The 27,210-nt window shown below is 42.2% G+C and overlaps 1 protein-coding gene across 3 annotated transcripts in view; it reads right to left on the reverse strand.

Moving 5' to 3' along the window:
• Positions 1-756: 756 nt before the first annotated feature.
• Ros1 (ROS proto-oncogene 1, receptor tyrosine kinase) overlaps positions 757-27,210 on the reverse strand; it is a 108,157-nt gene continuing 81,703 nt past the window's right edge. For all 3 annotated transcript variants that reach the window (XM_005389121.2, XM_013516701.1, XM_013516700.1), the window contains exons 35-44: positions 25,350-25,433; positions 22,112-22,247; positions 20,796-20,958; positions 18,751-18,815; positions 17,707-17,836; positions 14,888-14,985; positions 14,475-14,678; positions 13,202-13,336; positions 7,180-7,343; positions 757-1,837 (exon numbers count right to left, since the gene is read on the reverse strand). In XM_005389121.2, the coding sequence (XP_005389178.1) occupies positions 1,524-1,837; positions 7,180-7,343; positions 13,202-13,336; positions 14,475-14,678; positions 14,888-14,985; positions 17,707-17,836; positions 18,751-18,815; positions 20,796-20,958; positions 22,112-22,247; positions 25,350-25,433 (1,493 nt within the window). In that variant the 3' untranslated portion in view covers positions 757-1,523. The remainder of the gene's footprint in view (positions 1,838-7,179; positions 7,344-13,201; positions 13,337-14,474; positions 14,679-14,887; positions 14,986-17,706; positions 17,837-18,750; positions 18,816-20,795; positions 20,959-22,111; positions 22,248-25,349; positions 25,434-27,210) is intronic.

A 27,210-nucleotide genomic window follows, 5' to 3' on the forward strand; every position in this document is an offset into this window, starting at 1 on the left:
TTATCTCAGAACTTTCAAGTCCAGCCTAGCCACACATTAACCTCATCTCCCTGGGGCTTTTCCAGGTTGTGAAATCTGCTGTTCTAGGAAGGTCTCATCCAGAGAATGGACTCTTACTTGGTTGTCCTCATCTTCCTGTTGCCTTGATGGGGCACCTTCAGGGAGCAATCCCAGCATGGCTCCCTGGCTCCTGCCAGTGTTTGATGGTGAATTCTCAGATCTCCCTTGGAATGTAATTTCTTTTCTGCTTTATCTGACCCAGGGTGTCTTTAATCAAGAGACCCATCAGGCGGTCAAGAGGAGAGGTGGGCACAGGTCCATGGTCAGTTGGGAAGTGACCTAGATTCTCCTACAGAAGAAGTGCTAGTTCTCACTTTGGAGGGGTGGGCCACTGGCAAAGGAGGCAAAATTCTTGGGGCATGCATGCAAATACCCTCGTTCTGTGTATCAGGCTCCTGAGCCTTCTCAAAGACCTTGAGTGAAGACCTGACTGAACCCTAAAACCTCTGGAGCTCTGCATCATTGTGGAAGGCTGAAGTGGCACCTCAGGGAGGTATATTTTTGTTTCTTTATTGTGTCTCTTCCTTCAGCTAGCACCCAGCACTGTACCCTCCACAAAGACAGAGACCCTCTTTCTGCTCTCTGTCCCTAGACCCTGTAACAGCTTGTTGCATAATGGCACTCAGCAAGCATGTATTGAATGAGTGAGCAGTGAATGAATGTGTCCATCTATAGGAACCAATAAACTGCAGTATATGCATTTTAAGGGAGTTTATACAGGCTTCAGAATCATTCATAAGGAATTTTCAGTGACGAGAGAAATCTTCTGCAATTATGTGACATGAAAGAAACCAGGAGATGATATCCACAGGCACTCCATTCATGGGAAAAAGCTGCAAGGACCTTGTGTAATGGACTCAGGCATGTGCTCCACACTGAGCTGCACCCTCTGCCCAGTCTTTACAGTCATTAACTTTCATTATAGCACGCAGTCATGGTCTTTATGGACACGGAGATCGTAGAATGCCAAACTTTAGGACATGAATGTCTTCATTGTCCTGTTTTCAATATGGCCAAAGCCTCTATTGTATACCTCCAAAACATGAACTGGTTTACAGTGGTGATTAAAGCTAATATTTTACGGAGCAGTGGCTGCCTGAATGATTTTTCACACACAGGCACCTCCTTGTTGTGTATTTAGCCCTTCCTCATGACTTTCTGGATAACCTGAAGTCTGGCTGGCCACTTGGCCACTTCCTGTCCCTCCTGCAGGTCCAAGCAGACCCACTCCTGTCTCTGACACTCATCTGTGGTGTTTTGTTACCACCCAGAGGAGGGTGGGAAGCGGCCACTGGCATGAGGATTGCTACAAGTGGAACCAAAAGGTCTGGGAACCGAGATTAGAAGTCAGACTTTATATAGTGTGAACTCAGCGTCACAGAGGACCACCACCACATCCAGCCTTCTCTTCTCCCAGCAACAGCTTCAGCAGTGTGTTGATTTCCACGCTAGTCCAAGCAGCGCTATGAGTCAGACCCATCTCCAGACCCACCGTGAGTGAGGCAGGCGTAGTTCAGGCCCGGGGCAGTGCCAGGAAGGCAGCAAGCCACTTGTTTCTCTTGGCAGAAATCTTGGTCTCCTTGCAGCTCCTTCTCTCCTTTCCTCAGACTGCAAGACTTGGATTCTTTGGAGCACGGAGGACCCTCAGAATTGTCTTTACTCTGGCTGGGTTCTGTGGCAAGTACCATGTAGTTTAACCCTTCTTGGTTCCTGGTTACCATGAAAGCGATTGGCGTAACACCATCTGCATTCAGACTGCTCCTGTTGTCATTGTCATCTGTGAGAAGACACGGCAATTAGAGTAGTGTCTGTTTAGTTTCCTTTGTGCATAAGAACGTGTAGGCAGGGCTTGAGTGGTGGTGACATTAACATCACACACTTGCTCAGCACGTTCACGAAGACCAGTAAGTGCTGGGAAGGCAAAAACAAACAAGACTGCCTGTCCTCAGAGCTACTGCAATCTAGTGGGGACACAGACATGCCACTAGGGAAAGTGACATGCACTGTTAAGAAATCAACCAATAACAAATGCTGGCGAGGCTGTGGAGAAAGAGGAACCCTTCTCCACTGCTGGTGGGAATGCAGACTGGTGAAACCACTGTGGAAATCAGTTTGGAGAATCCTCAGAAAACTAGGCCTAGAGGTCCCATTCAACCCAGCTATCCCCCTGCTGGGTATTTTCCCAGAAGATCTAAAAACATCATATCACAGTGATATATGTGCACCCATGTTCATAGCAGCACAATTTGTAATTGCTAAATTGTGGAAGCAACCCAAATGTCCATCCACTGAGGATTGGATAAGAAAATTGTGGTACTTTTATATAATGGAATATTACTCAGCTGTAAAGAAAGATAAACTCGAGGCTTTTATAGGCAAATAGTCACAACTAGAGACCATACTCATAAGCGAAATAAATCAAACATACATGTGCAAGCACCGCATTGTTTCTCTAGTGTAAAGCCTGAAAGAGTTAATTTAATCTAGGAGATATGATAGACATTGAGAATTGATAGGAAAGCACTCATAGGTAAAGGATAACTGGGATGTGGGAAAAGAAAAGGGAAAGAAGGAGAAAGTTTGTATATATGTATATGCAGGATAGTTAACACGGGTGTTCTACTGTCCTGTATTTCCTTGCTGAAAGAAACTGTCAGTGAGGCATTGGTTGATTAGCTTTGTATGTCTATATGTGTTTTCATGAGAAACTACATTGAATATATCAATATGTAATACAATAAGCATTGTTAATTCCCTACCACTCTGTCTGTAACTCTGTAATGTCTGTACTGATCCTATGCTATTTTGTAAAATGTTGTCAGTCTGTTAGTATTTTCCTCCTTTAATTTCTAAAAGAAAAAAAAAAAGAAAGTGACATGCACTGAAAGAAATACGTGGAATACAGTGAGACCACAGCGGCAACCAACTCTGCTGTGGTAGGCAGACAGGGCATGGCCTTTGTGACAGACACTGGGTGGCCTTCGAGAGCAGCGGCTTTTCCGCCCTTTCCTCCTGCCACAACAGCCCAAGCACCCCTTTAGAGACATACTCCTTTCTGTTCACTACTTTCATTACTTATGGAGGAAGTATTCCTGGACAGGTATCACATGAACCATGAACATGAATTGGCAAGTGAATTAGAACTAGCAGGCCCCTGACCACAGAAGGGAATGGCTACAACATGAGTGAATTTTGATGTCAGGGTTGAGGGAGAAGGAAAATGATTACTACAGCCACTGTTGATGTTGTTAATGCTTAGAGAGCTCTTACTGCACACCAGGCACTGTTCTAAGGTACACACATGTATTAATTCATTCTTGTCCTATGAATCAGGCACTAGAAGGTCCCCACTTAACAGATGAGGAAAATGAGGCACAGAGGAGTTCATAACCTGACCAAGGCCTGGCAGCTGGAATGTGCCTGTGTCCTAAGCGTTATGAAGCTGTGCGAGGGAGGACGGACTGAGAGGCGCCCCCCACCACAGCTCTCCAGAAGCCAGGACACGTGTGCAGGGTGAGGGGCCTGCAGGAAAACCAGCAGTCAGGGCTAATTGGCCTTTGCTACCCTTGCGCTCATTTGTTTTGTTTCTGTCTACTTAAAGGCTGACCTTTAACATACAGAAGCGTGAGGAGTCTGGGGAAACCTAAGAGCAGAGCTTCAGAAACACCTCACAGAACTCTCAGGAGCCAAGGGAGAGCAGGCTGTGGAGAGGAGTGCAGAAATGCAAATGGAGGCCTTCCTTGCTCTTCACCCATGACTTCCAGTCTCTGGGTGCTCCTACCTGGCTGAAAATTCTGTGATCAGAAGTAGTACTGTCTTTTCACAAACTGTCATACTTTAAAAACCAGGAACATTTCAGTAGCTCGACAATAATCCTCCCTTTCTTCTCATCATCTGTCCAGCACAAGCACGTCCTAGCCCAGGCCCCTGACGGCTGAGTCTGCTGACCGCCTGCCTCCTGCACGTAGCCCCTTGCACACACAGGTTTGGATTATTTGGAATGAACTTTATTAAAATATGGGGAAAGGGAAGTAATTGAAGGGACTAAAGAATTCAATGGATCTATGTATTTATCAGGTTCCATACCTACATCACAAAGCTTATTTTATGAAATGAGTATATGAGCTATGCAGTGTGATCCAAATATACGGTGAATGTCTCACTTAAAATACTGTTTACAGTGAAAGACTCATTGCCATTAATCCCCCTCAAAATATTCTGCTTCACTCCAAACACGCTTATCCCATCATAGCTGGCAATGTGTCTTTTACTGAAGTAAGTTTTGTTCAAATGTAGACATTCACTGTATTTTTGCTTTTTACTATATCATGAGGCATGCACATCTTTACAGACACCATGTGTGCACACGCACACACACACACATACAACTGCAGAATTAGATGTCCTTGCTGTAGGCGCATAAGCTCTTTGCCATCAGCTCACTCCCCTCTTCCCTGCTCAGAAATCCTTCCAGTACATTGCAAATCACATGAACAGCAGGAAGTGTTGTAGAGCATCTTCCCACAGAAGCAGCTTCACCAGAAGCAGAGTCTGGTGAGTGCTGAAGCACAGACACCTGTGGAGGACCCACCTGCTGTGCTCATTGCCGGTAGGGATGCACAACCATGGAGAGACTCACAGAGTGACACCCATACGAACACCAAGAAATGTCAGCAGGACCTGCGAGGTCTAATTTTAAGCAGTCCATCAGCCCAGGTGATTGAGGAAATAAGACTATTCTTAAAGGGCTTAAACACATCGATAAAGAAAAGCTTAGAATTCAACACAAACTTCTGCCTACAGTAAAGGTATAGCACTCCTGCGACAGCAGCTTCACTGGCATACCTTTCACCTGCTAAGTAGCTTATTGGAAAACTCCTGCCAAAAGATAATTACAATTGTTTTTGTTTGTTGAATTGTTGAAAAAGAACCTTTCATATGAGACAAAATTTTGTGAGTTCTGCTACAGGTGTCAGAAAAAAATCCTTAGATAAATAGTTCATTGGTTTATAGTACTTAATGTAACATTCAGTAACTTGACACGGGCAAGCTTTCAACAATTCATACATCTTCTTGTTGCATGAACAGCGTATGAGAGACGGAAGTTAAAGGGGGAAGTTGTTTTGTTTTGTTTAAAATTATTTAATAGAAAGCCTACAGGTCAGGCTAAGGCAAGTGTCCAAACAAAGACAGCATGTGCTCAGCAACATCTTTACGAGGGAAATATTAAAATAAAGTCTTCCAAGTAAGACCCGGTATTTACAGACGAGACATGTGCAAGCTCCCTGGCTATGTTTAGAACAGCAGAGGGGCATTTAGATTTGTTTCCTGTAGGACTCTCTGGGACTGATGAGGCGGTGTTTACACAAATGCTTGGATGAAGTCACTGGATATTTTTACTAGATGCCCAGATATGTTACTAATCTTCCCTCTCGACGCCTCTCTACCCATTAGGTCAGTAGGACCATCGTGACAGGCATAGTGACAATGCTCCCTGTAATACTAAGGTCTTTTATTGTTCTTTTAAAAAGTCCTTCTGATGGTTTCCTGTCTTCCTATGTATCTCCCACAGTAACAGACACTGCAGACAGACACTGCTTTGCCAAATATGCTCACCAGTGTGCAAAGCAACAGACTACATTAAGCACACTCTTATGTAAAAAGTACACTTAGTCTCACCTTGCAGAACCGTCTCATGATTTCTACCCGCTACAGATACGCAAATTGTATTTCCTTGCTTTTGTTCCCTGCCCTGCCTCTCTTTGGTCACAATCTCAGGTGTCAGAATTGTTAGTGATAGCCGTATCTTTTCCCCTTCATCTTCAGGATTTACATGCATTGCAAATAACATAAGGATGATTTCTTTTTTACCAAAGTTATACTTCTGTCATGGCCCAGACTTGGTAGTTCCTGTCTAAATTATCATAGTTTGATTATATCCCCTGTTAAACTCTTCCTATATCATTATTCCAAACATTTATATCTGCTGCTCTATATTTATAAATTTTAATCCTTCTACCAACAGCCTGGCAACTGAATAGACTTGGTCTCACCGCAAAAAGATAGTTCAGTTCTTCTCATATACCGTCTGTAGAGATCTTCCATTGTAACCCCTGGACGGCACTGCCCATGGGTGTGGCTGCAGAGAGGGGTGGCAGTTCCCTCATTAAACCACAGCTCGTGAGGGCTCAAGAATAGAGCCCTCCCCTGGCTGCACCTCAGCAGTGTGATCACAGGCAAGCTGCTAACCCTCAGTTTGCTCATTGGTAAATTTGTAATAACTCCCACTTCATAGGGATAGAGGCAGTGACTGACACATAAAAAATGTGCTAACATAAAATTAGCTAGAACTGGGATTTAAAATCTTTACAAAAAGGGATTTTTTCTGTGCCCTTGGTGTAAGCATCATTCGCTACTATTCTCAGTCTCATAGGTGAACTAAATGATACAACGTGGTGAGATTTTACCACAGATATCAAAGGTCTGTGGAGACATGTGGTAGAGCCTAAGGCACAGCTCAGCTCTCAGGCCCTTGGTGATAGCTCTGTGGCTTTTATGAAAGGTGCTTAACACACTGGAAGGTGGGATCTCGTGAGCACAGAACGAGTGTCAACTCCATGCATCCCCCAGAAGGATGCCTCTCTGCCATGTGTCCACCCTCTCCTTGGACAGCCCCTGGCCCCGCGGCAATCCTCTGCTCTCTCTGGCTTCTCCTCTTCATGCCGTCATCTTCCTTTGTTAGTCCCTCATCCTCACACACACCAATGATACACATTTTGGAGGAAGACATGCAGGAAAAGGATATTCATTAAAAAGAATTAGGAATTACCACACTGGGGTAAGATGGGGTGGGCAGCACTGCCTACCACCTCAATTCTTCTCCTTACTATTTTAGATTAGAAGCTGAGGGGTCACAGATGCTCTTTTTTTTTTTTAAAAGTGCAGCACATATTAGAAACTATAATTTCCTTTTCAAGGAAGAACACAATAAACAGTTATGATGACCATGGCACAGTATGTTACTCTTCTTACTCTAAAACACCTCCTATGTGCAGTACATTTTAACACTGCTCAGTTCATACTGGGAGAAAGCTAGAGAATCTGAAGGATCAAATTTACCTTCAAAGCCTTCATTTACAATTTCACTGGCATTTGCTTCACCTCTGCACTGAGAAATGTTATTTAAGGGAAAGTTTCTGAATAGCTGCAGCTGGTCTTGGATCTTGTGGAAAGTAGGCCGCTGGTCCGGTTCTTGAGCCCAGCACTGAGCCATTAAATTCCACCTGGATGAAGATAGAAAAGAGAATGACACCTGGATATAATTACTGATAACTCAGGTGAGGTCATTTTAGAAGTGAAATTTGAGTTATTGTCAGTTTTGCAAAACTTGTATAAATGAACAGGACAAATACTTTGGTTACTTGAGTTCTCCTTCATAAGTAATACTTTTCTTTTGAAAAGCTGATATATCAACAGTTGTTAATCTAAGTAAATAGGTGGATGAACAGATGGTTGGAAATGTCTGTCCCACACATCATGGAGTTAGTAGCTATAAAACTTGTTGAAGAAACAGATTTCAAAGACTTTGCACACATACACTGATCCACAACAAAACCCAAGATTTGCTCCACACAGACACTTTGTGGCAGAACCAAAAGCTGGAGAGCAGAGTTGATTCCAGAACTTTCACTCCTTATCCTGTGAGGTTAATAACAGCTCAGTGCCCGACATTCACAGCTCATGGGCTGAACCTTACCTTTTCCTCCAGGGTTGTCCGAGGAACGTCTGTGCAGCACTGCTAACCAGTGCTCACCCCTCACTCAGCAGCACTCAGGGGCTGAGGCAGACAGTGCGACGCTTGTCCCCCTGGAGTGAACAGTGACAGGTATACTCACTCAACTCCCTTACACTGTCTGCAACTAGTTGGTTCTTTCTCAGAGTCCCTACCTCACAGAAGAGAAGTGACGTCGTTCTGTCACTTCGTTCTAAGCTCTCCCTACCTCTGCCGCTTATAACCTAGCCCAGGTTCATACCTTTAAGCAGTCCTGGACAATAACTCAGTCTCTCTTATTTACAGACCATTCCTTCTCCCCCTGCCCTCCTTTCCAAGATGGTGCCAGGACACCCACCAGACAGGAGGCTGATGCACAGTGGCACAGTTACAGGTCCTCTGAGCCACTGTGTCCCCTGGAGCTTGGTGATCTCAGAGGCTGGTCTAGAACCGATGTGTGGTGCCTCTGGTCCCCTGTAGGCTCCTGCTGTCATCAGTGCCCAGGAGTTCTTCACCTCTCCTTTGCCCTTCCCCACTGCACTGGTCCTCCCTGGTCTCTCTCCAGAGGGAGCTTCTCTGTGACTCTATTATGTCCTGTGCTTATCGGAGGCCGAGGCAAGCCATGCCTGTCTCTGTCACCCACAGGGTGTGGCAGAGTCTCTAGTTCTTAGCAAAATATTCACAGCTCATGGGAACACAAAGGAGGTCTGCAAGTGCAGGCTAGACCCTTTCTGTCTGGACATGTGCACTATCTCCTTGACAATGCCAAGTCTGTCCATGTCAAAGTGAGGTCCCCTGCTCAGTGATCCCCTTGTCATCCTCCTGAGTTGGAAGCTGGGGGCATTGCTCCATGCCCTTGGTGTTGCCCACCTACACTAACTGAAGACTTGAGGGGTGGTTCAGGATCCGGGCATCCAACACTGCACCCTTCTCCTTCTGTTTGCACAGTTCTCTTTCCTATGCCTTCTTGGAGCTTTTTCATTAGACTATCTGTACACAAAATTGTATATTATGCTTACTCAAACCCAGGTACACTACCAAGGAGCTAAAGGCCTCCAGACAGCTCCTTCTCCACACTTGTCTTCAAGTCTACTAACTTACTAAAATGGCCACGTATTGCTCTCTTTTTTACTCCCTGGAGCTATGAAACAAATTGGGGGCCAGAGGAAGGAACTGATAAATAAACATAAACTGAGGTATTTAAGAATATTAGTACTACTATACCAACAGAAAATATTTAATTCAAATTATACTAGATTAATTATTCTAAATGCTAAAGAGAATAACTGTGAGCTCAGAGACATGGAACATTTTGGTAAGTTGCTCACAGAGGTCCCAGGGCAGAGGTGACATTCAAGCCCAAGAGCTTCATAGGAAAGTAGGACGCCAGTCATGGGGATGGGGTGTGGACAGGAGGCCGGGAACGTCCTGGAAGAGGGAAAAGCACGTGTAAAGTCCTAAATCTGGAAAGGCCTTGGCACATCTTAGACTCTGAGAGGAAGCCAGAAGTTCAGTCCTTGAGGGAGAGAATGAGACGGGCTCAGAAGAGGAAGGCAAGTGCATGTGGGTCCCACGGGCCAGGAGAGGAGCAGGGCTTTCAGATACTGCCATGGGAGTTGCTGAAGGTCTTAAACAGGCATGCTCCTTACATTTTTAAAGGATTACTACAGCTGACAGATGGACAGTGGCTGTGAGGAGCCAGTTGCAAGCTATTAGGGAAGCCTAGGTAAGATGCAATAGTGAATTGGACTGAAGTAATAGATCAAGATTGTATACAAGCCCAGGTGAAATGACACAGAAGTCATTTATGCACTGAATTTAAAATACCTAACATCTATTTTAGGAATCACAATGCAAATGCCAATCCCCTATGTAGCATCAAATGCAACTTTCATTTATTTCATTCTTTGACCAGCATCTCAGGTCAGAGTTGGTACTGCACGTCAGGGTAAGACCAGGAAACTGAATTTTGGGCTGTACTGATCTGACGGCTTTTCATATGTGTTACAAGGACTTTACAGTCTCATCACAGAATGCCAAGCTTTGCTCTATTTTTAAAACATTCAAATCATAGCTGAGAAATAACCAAAGAACAACCTGGCCTACTACATATGTCCCTGTGACCTGTGCTGTTCAGGAACAAAGACAACATATGGGTTAATGAGGGCATTAGACCTTGAGATAAGATATTATAAGTGATACCACATCACAAAACTTAAACCAACAGTTAAATTCAAATATTGATGAAGAAGGGCTGGCCTAAGAGGTAAGAGGATGGAGTGAAGAATTATAATTCTTCACAGGAAGCATTTTTGGGGAATAAAGTTGACTTGGGGATATTGCTAAGATACAGACAAAAAATTTCCCAAGGCTTGACATATTTCAATCATGAAGTTTTACTTACTTATTTATAATCTGCTTAAGTCTACAAAAGATTCAATATATTTAATAAAATTGCTTAGAAAGAAAGAAAGAAGAAAGAAAGAAAGAAAGAAAGAAAGAAAGAAAGAAAGAAAGAAAGAAAGAAAGAAAGAAAGAAAAAGAAAGAAAGAAAAAGGAAGAGCAAGGAAGCAGGAGGGGAAAAGAAGCCATCCTCAGGGCCACACAGCACCTGCTCTCCGCCCACCCCACTTTCTACTGCTCACCCTGCTCTCACATCTCAGCCTGTTTTCTAATCTGTGTAATCTGCACATGACAACTTGTGCTTTCAGACAGCAATAAACGGGTGATGGAAGAATTAAAATGCCTTTAAGAATTTAATAATCCTTAAAAATACTCATACTTGAAGTACCTCATTTGGCTAGGTATTCAGCTCAAATTCCTCCACTCATCTGTGAATGCTTTGCTCCTCTTTGCCTCAATATTTTTTTCTTCCAAAACGCCAAGGGGCTCATTAGCTGTGTTCAGTATTGGTCTCTAACAAGCACACAGCCTGCCGATTTCACAAGTTCTCTTACAGTTCCATCTAATCCTTGAGAGCCACTTGGCATCACATCTCTTTTAGGAAGGAGAATAAGCTTGTGGACCTCAGACACCTGAGCAAGCTTCCGGTAACTGTAGTCACCCTCGCACGGTGTCTGTCACAGAACCCCAGGCTCTGCCCTTTTGACAGCGACCGCCCTCTGATCTTCTGCTTCTCAGGGCTTGCTGTGCAGATGGAAGGCTGCTGAGGTGCTCGTCGGTGGGCTTTACCTCCATACACCTGAGCGTAGGGGAGGGGGCGGGAATGCTCTGAACTCTCATTCCATGAATAGCTGAGAACAGGGTGCAGCATCCTGCCTCCTGACCCTGGGAGCATCCAGGTGCTGAGTATTTAAGCAGTGAATAGAGGTGCAGCCTGGCTCAGTGTGGACTTTCAGCCCCTAAGCTGGCCTGTGATCTCAGAACCGCCTCAGATGGAGCTCAGCTCTCTGTCCTCCAAGCAGAGGAGTTAATCTTCTCCGTGACAACTTAAGGCCTGGCCAGATGGAGTGGTGTGGCTGAGCTTGTTTTCCTTGCTTGGCAGCAATCTTGAGAGTCCTTCCTGGGCTCTGCAGCCTGCAGAGCTGGGAACACCGCTCACTGATAGCAAGGATGTTCAGGTGAATCTCAACCACCAAGTGGAAAATTTTGATGTCAAAAGAAACTACATTTTTATAAAAATGAGAGCAATATGTACTCAGCTGATGAATGAGTCAAGACAAAACTAGACAGAACATTATCTTTCTCTACTCCTAATCAGGAATGATTTCTTAGCACCTCTTCCTCCTCCTAGCTGCATTTTTGGATATCTTAGGATACAGCAAAATTCAACACTTTTACATTTTTCTGCTCCACAATACAGCAATTTATTATCTACCCTCATCTTCCACAAACAAATAATCAAACGCTATCAGTCAAAATGTATAATTCAGTAATCTACTCCTAAGGTTCCTTTCCAAAAACACCGCATGATTATGATGAGGCATATCACTCCCTCTGGGGGTGGAGGGATAAACCAGGTGAAATTGGAAAAGCATAAAGAACAATGTTCACAACTGAAATTCTGAGGGATTTTGCTGAGTTTTTGACAGATGTGTAAGGGAAGCAAACTAGTGATTAGGCTACTATCTTGTTAAAATTGATTTATATTTAGGTATGCTAGGTTTTTTTCCCCCTCAAACCCTAGGTGAAAAAATTCAAATTTTGTATAATTTCTTACTTCTTATTCACAGTTTTTCCCCTTCTTGTCCCAAAAGGCTCATGAATTATTTTTTAGACATTGTTACCAAATTTAGTCAGGTATATTTGTATTTGATTTCCCTGAAAACATCCCAGAGGCTATAAAAGCTAAATCAGAAGCAAGCAGTAATTTGTATCTTCTAGTTTGCAGATTCAGATAATACAGAAGCTTTCACGGGTAGAACATCCAAGCCAAGTGCTTGGCTCTTAATCATCTTTTGGCTCTAGTCTGAATAATCTTCTAAATAACACAGCACAGTCAAGGCAGTGCAACTGTGGGGTGCGTCTGCAGACCGCGAATTCCTCCTGCCCTTGCCCGCACCGCACAGTTTAGCACTTCATTACATGCTGGCTGCCCATCCCACGGCTCTGGGTGAATCTTTGCATTCAGAACACATCCCAGGACACTGCAGTGTTGAGGTAAAGACCTCTGTAACCCGGACTGTGCATTGGTGTGGCCTTGTGTGTTAACAGAGTTCATATTTGTTCTCTTAGAAATCTCTGAGGTACAACACCTCTTGGGAAAGACTTCAAAACTTGAGACTTCTGCTGAGGTGGCACAGGAGTCAGACTGGTACACAGCACAGTTATCTGGCAAGTTTTTCTTTTGTAATTAGACTGAAACCAGTCACCCTTCTGGAATCACTATTAAAATTCAGTAGTGGCCAAGATCACTTTGATAGATAGTTATTTTGTGTTGACTTTACAAACAGATCACAATCTGAATAATATCATTGCCATGGTATCCCATCAATCAGTATTAGCCATATCAATAAAAGCAATCTAACTTTTAAACAACATATTCCCATTTACCAGAATGTTTTAAAATACAAATTAAGATATTACCCAAATCAAATCTCCCCAGATAAAATTAACGTATGTGTGCACATAACACACACACAGAGCTTATATTTATTACAATTCATTTACCAAGATAAATAAATCCTACTCTTCAAAATGCTGCACCCTAATGAAATATCATGTACACATATAAATAAAAAAGCTATGATGCACTTAGCAGATTAAGTGCCACAATCTATTTATATTTTATGCATAATATACAAAGAGGTAAATTTAGGTTTATTTTAGCACATCACACCAGTGAAGCCTACATTCTTATGCACACATGCTTTTGTTTTCTAGGGTACACATGTTAACACAACAACTTACAGGTCATCAGGACAGTTCGTTGGTGGCTGCAGTCTCCCTCCTGCTTGCACATAGTTTAAAACATCAAGGTTAGAATGCGCTGGATATGGTTGATGGCCAAGAGTTAAAATCTCCCAAATCAGAATTCCAAAAGACCTAGGGTATGAAAAGGTTGTGTGTAATTATACTCACTATATCACTGTTCTTGGGCTGTGGGGTCTACTTTACAGCTGGCATTACTGGCCTTATAAAAGGCCAACAGGAGACATGAACTCAGGTTGATCTTAAAAAAAGTAGAAAAAGTATTGCACACAACCACTGCTCCAGAGTAATAGAAAGGCTTCGTAGGCGCTCACACACACACACAAAGACCTGGACACATACGCACACACATAGATGCACACGCATAGATGCACACACATGTACACACACACTTACGTGTGGACATGCACACTCACACACTAGTCCTCCACTGGCTGCCCCCTGCTGCCTTCGCTTTCAGAGCACAAATCTGCAGGGGCCTGAGACGTGAGCAAGGGAGCAGAACACCAGTGCCCCGCTTGAAGGGGACAGGACGATGGTGAACGTGGAGAAAAAATCCATGAATCAAATGCTGGCAGCACAGAGGACCAACTTCACCTCACCCACAATTTTCCATGACTGGCCCAATTTAAAAGTCATTGAACAAATCCTTACATTTTACCCAGCTCTGACCAAAAGTGGGAGATCAACTTGCAAAAATGAGAAGTCATATTCGAATAATAAAGATATAGCTAAACTTTGCAATCAGTAGTTTAAAGTGCACCTCTAAGTTAAAGACTGAACATCCAAGGGGCTGGGGATTTAGCTCAGCGGCACAGCGCCTGCCTGGCAAGCGGGAGGTCATGAGTTCGATTCCTGGTACCGGAAAAAAAAAAAAAAAAAGACTGAGCATCCAGAAATAAGGGGCATTCAGGCACACAGTTGAACATGAGCTCATAAGGACCAAGTTCTATTGGTCATTAGCCCACACACCTTTGAAGTATAATAAAATACTTGGGATGGATGTGTCCCTTTCATATTTAGATGTGTAGTAAAAGATGAAAACTGATGCAGGAGGGTTGTAAATGGCTTCTCAGCCATTCATAGGAATAGCGGTATCTTGACCATCAGCTGAGGCAAATCACTTAACCTCTCTGGTCTTTTATTTTCTCATATTAAAAATAAATTAAAAACAAGATTAGGTGTCCTTTTAAGATCCTTCTGGCCCTGAGGTTTGCTAGTTCCTGCCATTTCCGGGTCCTATATAGCTCACCAAACGTCAGACTGAGTCGTGAAGATTCCATCCATCAAACTTTCTGGAGCCATCCAGCGAACAGGTAGTAAGCCTTCCCCTCTCTTCCTGTAATAATCATTTTTGTAGATGTCCCTTGCGAGTCCAAAGTCCCCAATCTTCACTACCCGTGAAGGGCTAGTATAGTCTTTCACAGAGACAAGGCAATTCCGAGCTGCCAGATCCCTAAGGCAGAAGTTACATTTAATGATCATAAAATAATTTCAGAGATCAGATAGGAATGTCAGTAGGTCTATAAGGAAGACACACTTTTTACAAGAATTTGCTATTTTGAAGGAGTGAAAATGTCTACTTATCTTGTGTGCTTTTCCCAAACTCCAGATGATTATTGTGCCAATTGCAGTAATAATTTTGTATCCAGAATATGACTGTACCTGTGGATGAAATGCATCTGTTCCAAGTAGACACAGCCTTTTGAAATATCCACACATAGGTCTACAAGGTCAGCCAAGGTGAGTAAAGGGCCATGGAACTATAAGAAATGAAGGCAAAATGACAAGCACTTTTATAATTTGCATTGTACATATACACATATGCACACGCACACTCACATTTACATATGATCTTCTAAAGCAGTAGTGGCAAACCTATGACACGAATGCTGCAGCAGACATGCAGAGCCCTCTGTCGGCACACAAGCCACGTCCCACCAGCAGCCCCAGAAGCCGAGCACACATAGGGACCATGCATATGCTCAGGAAGGAGTAGTGGCACCAAGAAATGATGTCACGAGCAACTTGGGTACTGAGTTTCTAAAAGATTTGCCGTCACTGTTCTAAAGGATTTTTTAGTCAATGTTGAAAGAATTCAGACAAGAGGAAAATAATGTATGTGCTTTCTGTGCAAATATACATAAATGACAGACTATTCTATACTAAGTAGAAGTGATATAGACTCTTTACTGGAAAGATCTCAAAGTGTGGGGTCAGACAGACCAAAATTTGAGACCTAGTTCTGCTTATTAACTAGTTGTATGAACTTGCTTGAGTTACTTAAACAACTACACTTTCTCATATGTAAAATGGGCATAGTACCACTGGCCCTGCAAGGTTCAAAATAATATCCACGATATCAATGCACAGTAGCCACTGATAATGGCAATTACTCCATAAGTGCTAGCTACTGTAATTATGGACCCAGTGGCTTTCTACTGTTATTCAGGACAATGAAACTGTTCCCCTTAAGAGCCCCCCATAAATTGTTAACAATGTCTTAACTCAAGGTCGGATTGTGCCTCTTAACTAAAGATCAAGTACAGCTCTATATGAGCCTGGACTGGTTGTAATGATTTCTAGGTGAAAAAAGCAAGCTGAATTTCTATTAGCAGCATGAAGCAAAACGCTAAAGTTCTCTGCGGGAGGCCGTGGCCGCGCCTTATCCTTGCCCTTCCCCCTTCCTGAGTCACCCTGCTCAGCCCTCCATCGCCTGAGCCTGACGCATCCCACTGCCCAGGTCTCCAGCCCCTGTGCCTTCGTTACCTTGCGCTCTGCCTGCCCCTGTGGAGTCCTGTGGCCTCCAGCTGCACGGCCTCTCTGTCCTGGCTTATAGGCCATGACTTCTCTTCTCACCACCGGTGCCCCCGTCACTCTGGGTTGCTCCTCATTCCTTACCTGACCTGCACTTCTCTACCTCTTGTCCTTTTTCCTGTTGTCATTTGTTTTTCTGGAATGGTTTCCTTTATTCTTAATGTTCATCCACAACCTTCACTGAGCTTGAGTGACTCCCAAGCTCCAAATACCTAAATTCCTCACACAAGGCTCTCTTACTTGTGCTCCACTCGCCTTTTCTGACAAGCTCACATCTTCCTTCCGAGCTGGGGGAGATGCTGATATTCTGGGTCTCAACATTTCCGCGTGCAGCTGCACACGGGGCTGACAGCCAGGTCTGAATGATGCCCTCTCCACCCTGCCTGGCTCAGGGGCCCTGTACACCTCTGGCTCCGACTCACACCCTGACTCTGGCTGATTCTATGTGAATGGAACTTTGCTCTGACCTTGACGAAAACTGTGCTGCTCAGAAAGACTTTCTCATGGCCCTGAATACTGATGCTGAGCCCTGGCCCCTGCTGGCAAGATGTCCACACTGTTGACTGCTTGGCTCTCTAACCATTTCCTGCTCATCTTGTCCCCTGTGACAGACTGTTAGGACACTGGCTCTGTGTGGAGCCCCTTGACTCGAGATGTTGCCCTTGCCTTCCTCCTATCTTTTGCCAAGCCCTCCAGACGTATGAAAGCTTGAAAGTGTCTGCAGCCAAAGCCTTGAAGATTCAGTAGGGAGGTGGTGTTCAGCTACTGTTATATTTCCTGCTCCTCCACAACACCTTCCATGCTCTTCCTTGGAAATCAGCTCTCCTCCATCTATGCTTTAGCAGTATATTTGCTACCCCATTCTCATAGATCCCTCCACTTTCCACCTTACATGGATTATTTGTATGTGTCTTCCAACCTTACCATGTGGCAAGAGCCACCCTTCTCTGTCCTACAATAAACACCAAACACAAATTTGATGAATTGACTTATATCCTGAAGGCAGCACATTTACTACTGTATATTTTATTTGTATCATTTTGAGATGTCTTTTGTTTTTCTTTTTTCTATCTTCACACAATCAGAATAGCAAATCTAAGAAGAGTTTTAGGAAGCTTTTAGGTTTAGTCTCCCAGCTACATATGAAGAAACTGAGCTCCCAAAAAAATGAAGTGCTACACTAAGGTTTCTGGAGCTGACACATAAAATTAAGAGTTTTGTTTTAGCTAATATAAGCTTGAAATGCTACTAAAATCCACAGAGAGTCTGCCTATGTAGATGTGAGCCAATGGAACTGACCCCCAGGTCTAGGTTCTAGCAATGACTTTAAGACTGAAAATATAATTTAGGACAGGGCAGCAAATAAATGAAACACAATGTCGTTCTTTGCCACTCAGTGGAATCCTTCTTCTCCAGAAAAACAAAAACAAAAACAATAACTGTGATTCTAAATGTGAAGAACAATTTTCCCAGTAAATACTAAAAACAGACTCAAATATTAGCCCAGAGCCCTGATAGCCCTAATCTACATGCAAGAATTCAGAAGTTTTTTTTCCACTGAATGCTTCTAAGTTTCCACCACAGCTTATTGAATGTAAAGATAATTAATGGTAAACTACAGGGCATTTGCACTAGGGAACCAATGCTGGCCTCCACAGCCTACCTACCATTGTCATCCGGGCTTTACGCAAATAAGTGAGAAGGTCCCCTCCTTCCATCAGCTCCAGAATAAGGTACTGGGGCTCATTCAACAGACAGACACCAAGCTGCTTCAGAATGTTGGGGTGATCAAACTTGCTGAAAGGTGGAAAGACACACTGGGTGACCTCACAGCAACAGAAGTCCTCACCGAGGATCTTTGTGGAATAGAACAATTCCATGTTTGTAGTTTCCTTCTATAGCCCTGCTGACTTCAGGAAGGAGAGCTTCCCTTTCTGAGCACTAGTCCTAATCTCTCCTCAGAAGGAAACATGGCAGCCCCTAGTGGCCAATGCACACGACTGAAAAGGGCAGATTTTAGAAGTAACATTTATGTTGAATAGTTTATATTTTGGAAAGAAAGCAATTTTGACCAATATCTGTCTTCAGTGAGTATTTGAAACATTATATTTTTGGTCACCACAAATATGAAATATGTTCTTTCTCCCTTTTAGAGAAATAACTCAGAACTGCAGGTTCTGGTTATGCTGGTTTCATAAAACATCAAAATATATAAGCTCCAGCCCAGTGACCAGAGCCCAGGGCTGGGATCCCAGGAACGTCGGCCTTGGGTCTGCTCTTTAGTGATCACTTTTAATGTCCACAAACTGACTGAAACCTCAGGGACAAGGTTATTGGACAGCAGATGTGATCGCTGGTGCCATGGTGCTTCATTGAGCATTGTGCTAGGTCTACTTGACCCGTTATCACACATTTTAGAAGAACACAAGTACTTTTAAGCCTGAACAGCTTCTGAATTCATTTGTAAAACACTCTCCTTCCTGCAGGTAAAAGAAAGCTATCTTTCACCCGAGGACAGCAAGGACCAGATTCCAAAGACTGGCTTCATAGAATATTTGTTACTAGAAAACTATTTCCTTTCTAGTCTTTAAGCCGTGTTTGATTTGAGCAAGATCTGTTCTATCTGGTCATTCTTGATGTTAACAGTCAACACACAGATGTAAAAGCTTCCTGCCCAGAACAATGAAAGCATCTCAGAGCTGCTCTGGTACCTCATCAGATGTGCCTCTTTGAGGAATTCAATCTTCTCCTGGTCTGTGGAGCCCTTCTTCAAAGTCTGCAACATAAAAACAAGTCAGGAAGCTGACATGGTGATGCACATCTGTAATCTCAGCACCCTGGGTGGCTGAGGAAGGAGAATCCCAAGTTCAAGCCCAACCTGGACAACTTAGCAATTTAGCAAGACCTTGTCACAAATAAAAAATAAAAACAGTGCTGGGGACGTAGCTCAATGTGAAGGCCCTGGGTTTAATCCCCAGTACCCTACATACACATACACAAAATCAGGTATCAAGAGGTGTCAAAATAGCATATATTTCTGGGAGCTCAGAGTTAGTGGAGACCTTCTCCACCCCTAATATTCACTCTGAAAGATGGAAGTACATACAACATGTACATACAATCTATAAATCTCCTGTTATTGCCAGTATTTGTGTAGCAAAATATGCTTGATAAAAAACCTACTAATATTTATATAAGGTATCTCCAAAATATACAGATTTTAGAAAGAAACCAATTGGCATTTAACAGGTCAATATTTCATTCTTCAAATTTTTCTACCCAGTATCTATTTCCTTGGTACTCATGCTAACAACACCCTGGTTTATTTTGTGAAGGCCTGGTGCGCCAATGTTGGTAGTTGTTCTAAATGAATTATGAAAATTTGTTCTGAAATTTGCCAATATCCTTTGCAATACAAGTGGTCATCTGACTTGGTTCTAGCCAATGAGATGTAAGAGAAAACCTGCTGAAAAAGAGAGAAATTTGTGACTTGTGGGAAGATGTGAAACTTCATTCTTTGGCAGCCATCTTTGAACTTTGAGGCAGCAAGTACCAACAAAAGTCAAGGAAATTTCAGAGATGCTGGCTCGGACCTCACATACTGCTGCACCAAGGTGAGTAGCCGCCCTGTTCTGTGAGATAACACAAACATTTGCTTAAGCCAGTCGGAGGCTGGAGTAAATTCAAGGACTTTAAAAGATACTAGAAAGTGGAAAGAATGTTGCCAAATCTTCTCATTGTATAGCCTACCCTCACAGTAGTAAGTCCCTAAAAAGCGGTGATCAGGAGATTGCTCAATTACACAAACAATTTATTACCTCCTATCAAAAGAACATGTTACAAAAATACAAGAGCATAGCCAATGCTTCCTTAAACATAAAGAGACCATGACCACCAACCACATGGTACAGAGATGAGCAAGTCACAGCCTGTGGCCAGACTCAGTGTGCCACATATTTCCAGACGGCTCATAATCTCAAACTAAAGTCAGAAGAAGAATACTATTTAATGACACATGAAACACAAGCAACGTAAACTTGTTATGAAATTATAGAAGGTTCACATTTCGATGTCCATAAATAAGGTTTTATTGGTGCAAACTCATACTTGTTTGTTTATATATTGACAGTGGCTGCTTCGGAGCTGCAGTGGCAGAGCGGAGTAGTTGTGACAGTGATGATACAACCAGAAAGCCCAAACATTTACTGTCTTCTCTTTTGAGAAAACATTTGTTGGGCTTTGGTCTTGTCTCTTGAGGATGAGTTTTACAACTCTAGTTCTCTTATATTACATTTGATTGGTAATAACTCTTGGCTAGGTCTTAACTAATTAATAGCCTTAAAAGTAACATAAATCCTGGCAATTCCTCCAATGCTTATAGAACCAATGTAGAAGATGGGAAAATTATGACTTATCTATATCTATACTCTATCAATCAGTCTCCTTCAAAATTAAGTTTATTTTAAATTGGCATAATATTTGTACATATTTATAGTGTACAATGTGATATTTTGATTCATATATACATTGGGTAATCATCAAGTAAGAGATTAGCATATCCTCACTTTAAACATTTATTATTTCTTTATTAGTGAGTGCACTCCAAATCCTCTCTTCTAGCTATATTGAGTACGCTGCTGCTACTATAGTCACAGTACTGTCCCTCCTTCCTTCAACAAAGAGAGCTCAGCTTTTATTACAGATGCACCCAGGCACCCACATGAAGAAGGTGGTCAAGGAGTTTAGAGATAGTTACCTTCACTGCTACTTTGACTGCTCCACTTCCAACACCTAAGATGTCTACAGCTGTCCCTTCATACACCTCTCCGAAGGCTCCACTGCCCAACAGGACACGCAGAGTCAGTTTCTCCCGTGGGAAGGCAGGAAGATTTTCAATCTCCTCTTGGGTAGGAAGAGTACTGTAAAATAACAATGTGTTTGCTCTCCCAAAATACATACAGCTTACAAGTTTGTGTTGCTTTTGAGAGAGAAAGGGCAATCACAGGCCCTGGCAGCCTTCTCCATTCCATGTGATATGGTGACATGGAAAGTTGTGTTCCCAGTGTACTTCTCTACCCCACCTCCTTCCACGCCAAGCACATCACTTCACTTCCTGGCCCCTTCACGTCAACAGAAATGTGTGTGTGCATGCATGTGTGCACACTTGTGTGTGTGTCTTGTCTTGAGATTTCCATCATAGCTAGTTCTATAGAAATTATGAGTTATTAACTTCTTCAGATTGCATATTTGCATAAATAGCTATTGAAAATTAGCCACAGATGTATCTGGGCTTATGAGCTTTTGCTTTGTTTCACACACCTGACCTCCCATGTAAAACAGAATTTACTCTGACCACAAAAATTATCTCTATCACAATCAGGTTAATTTTTAGAAAGCTAGTCTTCTCACTTGCAATATTATGAGGCAAAGAAACTCTACATTAAACAAGCTTTAAATTTTTTAATAATATAGAATATCAGATATGATGAGTATTTTCCCAAAGAAAAGTCACCTCTGAATAGCTGATTTACATCACTTCTATTTCTGCTTCAAATCCTTTGTTTGCATGTCTTGGACTATAAATTTCTAGAAGCAAGGCCTATGATCATGTACTTCTTATTTGCGTACATTATCATATGGTGTCTAGTGCAAAAATACACTTATTTTCCTTGATTATGACAATAGAAATTTAAAACTCATTAATCTTAAAGAAACTTTATAGGCAATCACCATACAATTCCTGAAATGGAATAAAATTGGAATAATAGGACCTTTGGAATTTCCTCTCTTTGCAAACATTACCTCCCCTGAACCAGTCATATTACCATCTACTTTCTTCAATGTTATATTTTTCAGTTATTTTTGAACTATATCAGTGATAAAGCCCTGAAACCAATTAATCTTCCTGTTTCTCTCATAGGATAACCACAAACTTTGCCATTTTTCTTAGGTCACGTTTGAGAATGGAGGGACAAGTTGTTAATAATTATGCCAGATTAAGGGGCTACATGGCACTCTCCTTGCTGCCCAGTCTTTGCCCACATGCTCCGTAAAGGGGGACAGGCCACATACTGGATTGCATAGCAAGCATTAGCCAGCCCCACTCCAGCCACTGGACCTCGCAGCTCAGCCAGCTCTTTGTCTTCACGCATTAGAACTGCCAACCCTTCCTTGGAGTTTTTCTGATTCTTCAATCCCTTATGCCAGACTATAAAAGAAAAAGACAAGTTAGACAACAAAGTATTGTTTTCTGTTTAGAAATATTAATTCATTTTAGATGCTTATGTATAAGAACACTACTGGTAGAATAACAACTTGATTGAAAAAAATATGCCTATAATGGAAAAAGTAATTAAAGCCAGGTAGATTGCTACATAATGTCATACAATTTATGCACATCATTTTTCATCTTACTTCTTACAGCAAAGTTTGCTATATTTTTACTACTAATTGCTAATGAATTGAAGTATGTAAGTATTAGAACTTATTTCTTTTAATTACATAAATTAGAGTCATAATTAAAACAACTTGTATAGTCATTTTTAGTGAAATAAATTCACTGCTGAATCCAAACATTTCCTGACATAATGCTTTCAATGTAAAAGTATATTTAAAATGCTTTCTGTATAATATCTACTGCTTTTCTACTCCAACACATATACTCAAATATGTAGAAAAATATTAGAAGGAAGCCCATCAAAGATTAGCAGTGGTCCTCTCAGTTGTGGAATCATGTATGATTTGCATGTCTCTTTTACCTCATGAGCATGTGTTATTTTATAATGATGAAAGTGTTATTTCTAAAAGATTAAAATACAATTATGTCAATAAGATCACTTATTTATACCAGAATATTGGCTCAGAAGCCAAAAACAGCAGAAATATTTGGGGAGACTATTTCACAGCAGTCCAGGGCAGTTCCAGCTGGGGCATCATAAGGGAAAGGCGGGAAGCACTTCACCAATGTCATGTCTACCCAGAGATGCTCGCACTCAATGCCCCTCCTCACTATACAGGCCCAGGGCAATCCCCCATCCTGGTGATGCATTCTGACAGCTCTGCAGACACTGTAGGTCTCTCATCTGTGAAGCTGAAAGCCCACCTGTGCCGCAGCAAGCCCTCCTACCTCAATGTCTTGTACGTGTCACGTGATTCATTACATTTTTGCTAGTTACCTTCTCACACAGACATGTTTTACCTCCCCGACTCATGGAGCAAATTCCTGAAGCTCCTGAAGCCCCACTATAGCTTTTTATTGCCCTCTGCCCCCGACCATAAAGCTAATATTACAAATTAGGGATGGCTGCTCTCCCACACAAAGGCTGTAGATGTTTATTTTTAAACCCTTGTTTCAGTTTTATAAGTATGACCAATAAGAGTTCTCACAACAAAATGAATCTTAAAAGAATTGCTACTTCTTATTGTTTTAATAACTTGGTCTTTTCTCATGCATTTGCACACTCCTACATGTAAAACCACATGCACTGATAATAAAAGCAAAATTTGAACTAGCTTAGCTACCCTCAACAATCCATGAGTACCAAACAGAATAAAGACCTTGAGGTTCTGAGAAAGGCAGACTTCCATAGGATGTCTGGAGAGGCCACAATGGGTGTCTGAATTAGCTCGTTCACCTACCAGAACCATGGGTTTAGACAATGATGATGTACAATAGGAGGCAAAGGTCAGATGAAGGGCTCCTTCCCCGAAGGAGAGCACACGGCAGTCACGCCTGTACACCAACTGCCAAATATACCACGCTCCTGTGCGTAACTCTGGAGGGGCCGGCTGAGTGGCACAAACGCCAGCTGCGCAAGGCTTAGACAAGCTGGAACCACAGGTTACAGTCCTGGCAGGGCCCGCCGAAATGCTCAGCGTTCCCTGCTAACTGAAGGAGTTTCATTTATTGCCTGGGTCAAATCTGTGAAATGAAACCTCAATTCCAGTTCAGCGTGCTCTCCCATACCTCATCACCCCCATCACTTTGCAGAAAGAACATTTAGAACAGAGCACCAAGAACTGGCTTTATCCCAGGAGAATTCAACCACTAGGTTTGTAACTTTCTCTTCAACTTCCCTCTGTAACTTCTCACTTATATGCAGAGGAAGCCACAGCTTTCTCAATATGTGCTTAGGTTTATTTTCTAGTATCGTGCATTTCTTATAATTTTTCAGCATGTTGGAGACTCAATATCAACAACAGATAGGGGGATCTTAATATCTTACAACCAAACCAAGACATTTTGGGAACTGAAAGTAAGTGCTATTAAAGTTCAGGAAACACCAGGAATAAACTAGGATACACAGGCACTATCTTCATCCTGTATGACCAGTATCTGACAATCTCTTTTGGGGTTGTCACTCTATTTTCTCATCATTAAACTCGATCTTTAAAGGAAGGGGTATTTTTTGAGCTAGCCTATTAGCATAACATGAGTAACTTTCTACCTATGCAAATGAATTGCTCTGAATTTCTGGTCATTTGTAAAGCAGCAGGGATTTGAAATAAGCAGACAGATGTCTGAAAGCAAAAGTGAATGCTACCAGCCAGAAATGGATCTTGTGCGAAGAGGCCCTGCTCATTCCAAAGCAGGCTGTCTGCCTGGAGACCAAAGCTGTCCCAACCAAAGATGGTCACTGGCCTCCCATTAATCCTACACTTATTTTGTACCCAGCGTTATTTTTCTTTTATTTATTTCAACCTATAAGCCACAAAACACTTGCTATAGCCAATCAGAAGCAAATACTTCTTTAAAGAAAGCTATATCTGGTGCCCTTGTGAAAGGTTTATCTGAAGAATGCCATGAAAGGTATACACAGCTATATTTTTAATGAGATTGTTACTTCTTGATATGGTTAGGATCCAGACCATCCCAATGGTCCCACATTAAAGGATCAGTCCCCAGCTTGCTGCTAATGGGGTGCAGTGGGAACACTGAGAGGTGCCCCTGAAAAGGGTGTGGTGAGGTTCAGTCCCATCCTCTTCCTTTGCTTTGCTATGAGGGGGATGAGGGCTCTGTCCCATCACACACCTCTACTATGCTATACCACCCCGCCAGTGGACCATGACAGACCCTCCAAGACTGGGACCAAAGTAACCTTCATAGCAAGAGGACAGGCCAACATAGCCCTTGATAAAGAAATTCACAGAAGTTAGTGATTATAAAAGAAGAGGCCAGGGGACACTGAACTTAATGAACTTATTTCATCAAGTCTTGTTTCATGTAGGAGATTAGAGATACTAAGATATAAATCAAGCAGTATGATCTGGTAAATAGATTATTATCTATTTTAAAATCTATGATACTTACCAAAGGCCAATGGGATTGTAATGACCAGAAATACTCCAACTATACTGGTAAGTATAAAACTTGTTTCTGGTATCCACAAATCATCTAATGACACAAATGGGAAAAAGATATGAATTCACAGGATAAAACTAAAGTGTCCCAGTCCTACACAAGCAGACACAGAATGGCTAGCCACAGCTAGCTCCTACTATATTTTTGTAAGCCAGTTGTGAAATTTTAAAATCATCCATGGTGAAATGATATGTATCATAGGAAATCAAAATCAAGGTTTTTCCCATTTTTTTTCTAAAGGACCATTTTGCCTATGCCTATGGGAATACATAATCTTCTATTTTAAAGTGACAAGGGAAATCTGTATTATTATTTAATGAATTTGGGACAAAAGTGTCTCATTCTTCATACACTAAATAGTTGAGATTATTATTTTCCTATGATGTCTTTATACACATTTATTCCATGGATCCTAACCTGAGAAATAAACATGAAAACACAGAACTTTCTTAGGTTGGTTCAGTCATAAAGAGGAGAAAAACATGAAGAACGGAGTCTGGCAAACTACAGGCTACCGGTCAAATCTGGCTGTAGCCTGAGTTAGTGCCTCTGATGGGTTAAAATTTTTTTTGTTTCTAAAGTATTATTTTTTTAAAAAAGAGGCAGGACTGATGGCGCAGTCCTGTAATCTCAGCTACTCAAGAAACTAAAGCAGGAAGATCATAAGTTAAAGGCCAAAGCTGGGGATCTTAGCAAGACTCTGTCTCAAAAATAAACCAAAAAGGCCTGGGGATGTCATTCAGTTGTAAGACACTTGCCTGGCACACACAAGGCCCTGAGCGCATTCTCTAGAACTGCGAAAACAAAGAAAGAAACATAAAAGACCAGAAGAATGTGCTGCAGAGACCAAGTGCAGCTTGCAAAGTCTAAAATGTTCACTATTTGGCTATTTTCAAGCTCAGGTGTACACAACTAATTATAGTACAGATAAGAGCGACAAAGTTCTAGGTCAGTGACCGCGAACCTTCTAGAGACGAGCACACAAACTGCAACCCCAAACCCACTTAGTTATCACAAAGTGCCAGTGCTGCACTTAAACCTGAATACTGAGGTTTTAGTTTAGAAAAAACAACTCATACCCGACAGCTTTTGTCTTTAAAAAAAAATGAGTGCTATAGGTTTGCCATTTTTGTTCTATATGAAATGTGTGTATAAGATGCAACAAGTAATTTTTCCTAATGAGTATTTCACATCAAAATGGGTTCGTTTAAATTAGGTCTGCAAGGACGAGAAGAATTTGAGGTGGCAGAAAATGAAAGAAAGGAAATCTTAAATAAAGAATACATGGTAGGTGGTAGGGGGCCCACACACTAGGCTAGAGGAAACGCCAGGCCAAAGGCCTAGTGACAGCACAGGGATACGTGTGGGGAAAGGTGAGCTATGCTTGGAGGACAGTCATGGAAGGCTTTGCAGGCCACACAGAGGTCTGCAGTCAATTCTAAAGGCAGAAAAAAAAGAATAAATACTTTTGAGTCTTTCAAAGATGGTTGTGTCTCAGCTAGATTAACAGTCAACAACGTGCTTCAGCCAAGGACACAGGCAAGAAATGACACCACTAATGAGGAAACCCAATGTGGACATAGGAAGATGGAACTCATCAAAGGGACACTGGAATGGTAAAATCAATAGGACAGAGAAAAATCAGATGTGGTACTGAGATCCTCTCGCTTATCTGATTAGAAAGATAATCTATCATAACCCAAAACAGGTGCACAGCAGACAGAAACTGGAGAAGAGACAAAGGTGACTCTGGCCTCCTGCGTGCAAGGTGAGAGACCAGGAACTTGATCAAAGGCTGGATGGATAAAGA

Source organism: Chinchilla lanigera, unplaced genomic scaffold (assembly GCF_000276665.1).
Source record: "Chinchilla lanigera isolate Chin_1 unplaced genomic scaffold, ChiLan1.0 scaffold00035, whole genome shotgun sequence".
In the NCBI taxonomy this organism is placed as follows: Eukaryota; Metazoa; Chordata; class Mammalia; order Rodentia; family Chinchillidae; genus Chinchilla; species Chinchilla lanigera.